Genomic DNA, 3822 nt, shown 5'->3' with positions numbered 1-3822 from the left:
TTTAGTTTTTTTTTTTCGTTTTTTCATTTAAATAAATAAATAAATAAAATAATTTGATTCAATTTAGAAATTTACAAATTAAAAGGAAAGATGTATTAACAAAATTGATATGCATTTATTATTATATTTATTACATTTAAATATTATATGATATTTAATAAAATAAAAAAAAATATAAAATGATAAGTAGAAAAAAAATGTAAAAAAATACAATAAAAACATGACATATGAAAAAATATATTTATTTATTAGATCAGATAAAATATATATATTTGGAATTTATTAAATATTTAAATGAATTTTGGCTCATATCATTTAATTATTTCTTATTTTCTCTCTCCTCGTGTTTACATATACCTATCTCCATGATCGTTATCGACCCACATTTTCTTTTCCAAACTCTCTTGCATCTTTCAGTTCCAAATTATAAACAGCAAAAATCATAATTGAAAGTTTAAAATATGGCAGCCTTTTCATACCATCAACAACACCAATCTTTTGTCCTTGATCAGACTGTTTTCTTTCCATTCCCTACCACCACCACCACCACCACGACCACCTCTTTCTCTCAGTTCCACGAACAACATGATCAAGTTTATGTAGCAAACAAGTTGCAGAGCCCAGATTCTTCAATGTCAATAGTTCTTGATGATCAGAAAGTTTCAAGTGTGAATGATCAGTTGTTCGCAAAGAAGAGGAAGGACAAACAAATTTGTTCTCTACACCGTGCTCAGTCTAAAGTAATAACTTGATTACTTTTAAGTTATTTAATCAAATTTTCTTTAAAATGATAATGAAGCAAATAAAATGTATTTCGTTTTTTTAAAATTAAAGGATACAAGCACCAAACTGAAGAAACAAAAGAAAAGCAATGATTATCAAGAGGAAAAAAAGAAGAAGATTATATCGAAGCAAAGTTCTTGCGAAGAAGAAGGGGCAATTGGGTACATTCATGTTAGAGCAAGAAGAGGCCAAGCTACTGATAGCCACAGCCTTGCTGAAAGGGTACCCTTCTTCTACATGTTCACACCTCAATTTCCAATTATGCCCTCATCTTATTTCATGCATATTAACATATAATGAATCATTAATTAATATTTTTATTTTTATTTTAATCTTTTTGCAGGTAAGGAGAGAGAAAATAAGTGAAAGGATGAAGCTGTTGCAAGCCATTGTTCCAGGTTGTGACAAGGTGAGTTGTTCTTGCTTCTGTCTTTGTTTTTAATTTGAAAATAATTAATTAAATTTAATTAAACTGGAATATTATGAATATTTTTTCCGACAATTTCATGTGGGATTGATTGATATGCAGGTTACTGGAAAGGCCCTCATGTTGGATGAAATCATCAATTATGTTCAGTCCCTACAAAATCAAGTTGAAGTAATATTATTTTTCTATATTTAAAAATAAATTATTACGCAAAGAACATAAAAACTTGTTTGCTAATCATTAATAAATAAATTATTTTAGTTTCTCTCCATGAAGCTTGCATCTGTAAATCCCATGCTATATGACTTCGGAGTGGATATGGAGGCATTCATGCTTAAACCTGATGAGGTAATTAATTATTTATTTATTTATTTATTTATTTATTTAGGGTTTGTGGAATTATTTATTTTATTTATTTAATAATGATTTGAAAAGTGCTGTATACTATATGTCCAGAATATGAGCAGCATGGTACTGCCAATCATGCCAATGCCAAGTGTACAACAATGTAGTACCCACGGCGGAGCCTCCCCTGCCACCTTTGCTCCGGCCACCGATAACTACCCTCACTTACCACTGCTGATTGATGCTTCAGCATCACCTAATTCACTGTTGTTTCAACAATCCCAAATGCCAAATATTCTTTCCCAGGTATCTTTTCGAACTCATGAATGGACACAAAAAAAAAATTATTGTTATTTTGTTTTATTTATATACAAATTAATAAATAATTTAATTTTCCAGGGAAATGGACAACACTTGTGGGAAGCGGATGAACAAAGACTAAAACTTGACACTCGTTTCGCTATCAACAGTAACTTGAGTTCTTTTTAATCATGGTGAATACTGTTCTTATTTAATTATTTTAATTCATGGTGAATACTATTCTTATTTAATTATTTTAATTTATATTCATTAAACATTAATAAACGAAAGTTGATGTATCAATGTAACAACTAAAACGATAACTAATTATTATCTTTAATTTGTTTTAGTGTATGTAGTTTATGCATGCATGGAGATTTATCAGCTCATCATCGTCGGCTAAGCAAATTAATCAAATTCATGTGAATATCCCGAAAGAAAATAGCTTCCACATTTGATGATCATTATCAAGTATCCTTGAGGCTTGAGATATGTGAAGAGAAATTGATCAAGAACTGATCATGAACACAAGGAACCCTATCCATTATGAACACATGTGTATTTAGAATGTTTGTAAAAGAACACTTGTTAATTTTTCAATTTTAATTTTTTTTTGTATTATCAATTGAATTAATTCTACAGTTAGTTACTGTTGGTCTCGACCTTTTGTGTTGGTTCATTGTATTCGGCTGTTTTATTTTGCTTTTTGTGTGGGTCTGAAATGTCAGAAAACATAAGCAATGTTCAGAAAAAATATTTGTTTCCATGGCTTCTTCATTGTTATACTCATAATTTAATGTGCTACATTATATAGCATACATCAGATTATATAGAGCTATGGGTATCATATATACTAGTCTGCGGGTTTAAATTTAGCCGAAATTAATATTTGACAATCTTATGAAACAGACGGCTTGTTTAATTCACTGGATATCATACTGTACGTGCTAGTTAAATTGACCAAACATGTACATGATGTTTTAAACGTCCTAAAAAAAGCAAACAGTTTGTTTTTACAAATGCATAATATAAATATATAATAGTACTATCGTGATTCATTACCTTATAGATTCAAGCGTTTTCTATACAAGTTAACTCGTTTATTTTTCACCTTACATTAACATTGTCTATGCTAAATTAGGACACTAAAGCGACTCAGTTGGATCAAATCTTGTTTAGAATCGACCAACAGGTAGACCAAGATGCTCAGAGGGGTATTTATTGACAAAATAAATACTAACTATGACACAAAACTACCCTAACTTCATTTAAAAAAAACAAAACAAAAAAACGAATAAAAAAAACCTAGATTTTTATTGAGCTTAATATTTCAATGACAAAAGAATTATATTAAAGATTGTTTTTCGTCCTATTAATTAGCAACCATTAAGCAAGTTCTTTGTCAACTTTGAGTAATCACAACAAAAATTGTAGCCTTTTTTGCCGCCGCAATTAATTCCCTCTGTCATCGCTCATACCTTTAACGACGACATCTGATCGCTAAAGGGACATCGTAATTACCTCGTAGCTAATAATCATTTGCGTCGCAAAAACCTTCGTCTCTAATACATGTCTCTAATAATTATATGTCGTCTCTATTGGTATTCCGGCCACCGGCCGGAGTTTTTCCGGCAATGCTTCCCGGAGTTATGTGTCGTCTCAAATACTCATATGTCATCCCTAAAGGTGTTGCTACTAACTTTTTTATTTTTTTTTAGAAAAAACGGATTTTTTATGATATTAGTTTATATATATATCATAAAATGCAGATTTAATAAAAATACATAAATAAATACATATCACATTATATAAAACATCAAACATATCATATTACATGTCTAATAAATCTCAAATAAACATCTAATATATAAGGCATAAACTATCTAATAAATCTAAAATAACATCATTCATAACATGTGATAAATCCAAGAAATAATATGTGTATTCGTCTTTCGTCTTCTCCATCA

At 29.6% G+C, this 3822-nt stretch overlaps 1 protein-coding gene across 3 annotated transcripts; it reads left to right on the top strand.

The window, feature by feature from the left end:
* The first annotated feature begins 376 nt into the window (after positions 1 to 376).
* Positions 377 to 2517, top strand: LOC145102655 (transcription factor BC1-like). Of its 3 annotated transcripts, none has more exons than XM_079040110.1 (8): positions 377 to 740; positions 835 to 1005; positions 1127 to 1192; positions 1313 to 1381; positions 1487 to 1558; positions 1667 to 1861; positions 1955 to 2049; positions 2206 to 2517. In XM_079040110.1, the coding sequence occupies exons 1-7, from the start codon at positions 462 to 464 to the stop codon at positions 2042 to 2044; spliced, it is 942 nt and encodes a 313-aa protein (XP_078896236.1). In that variant the 5' UTR covers positions 377 to 461; the 3' UTR covers positions 2045 to 2049; positions 2206 to 2517. The 3 variants fall into 3 exon arrangements, with proteins under 3 accessions (XP_078896236.1, XP_078896235.1, XP_078896234.1); XM_079040109.1 differs by having other exon boundaries at positions 1472 to 1558; positions 2215 to 2517; XM_079040108.1 differs by having other exon boundaries at positions 1472 to 1558.
* Positions 2518 to 3822: the final 1305 nt, after the last annotated feature.

This window comes from Lactuca serriola, chromosome 4, assembly GCF_051521515.1.
Source record: "Lactuca serriola cultivar US96UC23 chromosome 4, Lser_US96UC23_V15, whole genome shotgun sequence".
Lineage (NCBI taxonomy): Eukaryota > Viridiplantae > Streptophyta > Magnoliopsida > Asterales > Asteraceae > Lactuca > Lactuca serriola.
This window is presented reverse-complemented; position numbering and strand designations above follow the sequence as displayed.

What these genes read in the sequence shown, in the direction of transcription:
- LOC145102655 (XM_079040109.1), top strand. Translation starts at nt 462, where the DNA reads ATGGCAGCCTTTTCATACCATCAACAACACCAATCTTTTGTCCTTGAT. An exon ending in TACACCGTGCTCAGTCTAAA is followed by an intron (nt 741 to 834) that starts GTAATAACTTGA and finishes TTAAAATTAAAG; the next exon opens with GATACAAGCACCAAACTGAA. An exon ending in TTGTTCCAGGTTGTGACAAG is followed by an intron (nt 1,193 to 1,312) that starts GTGAGTTGTTCT and finishes ATTGATATGCAG; the next exon opens with GTTACTGGAAAGGCCCTCAT.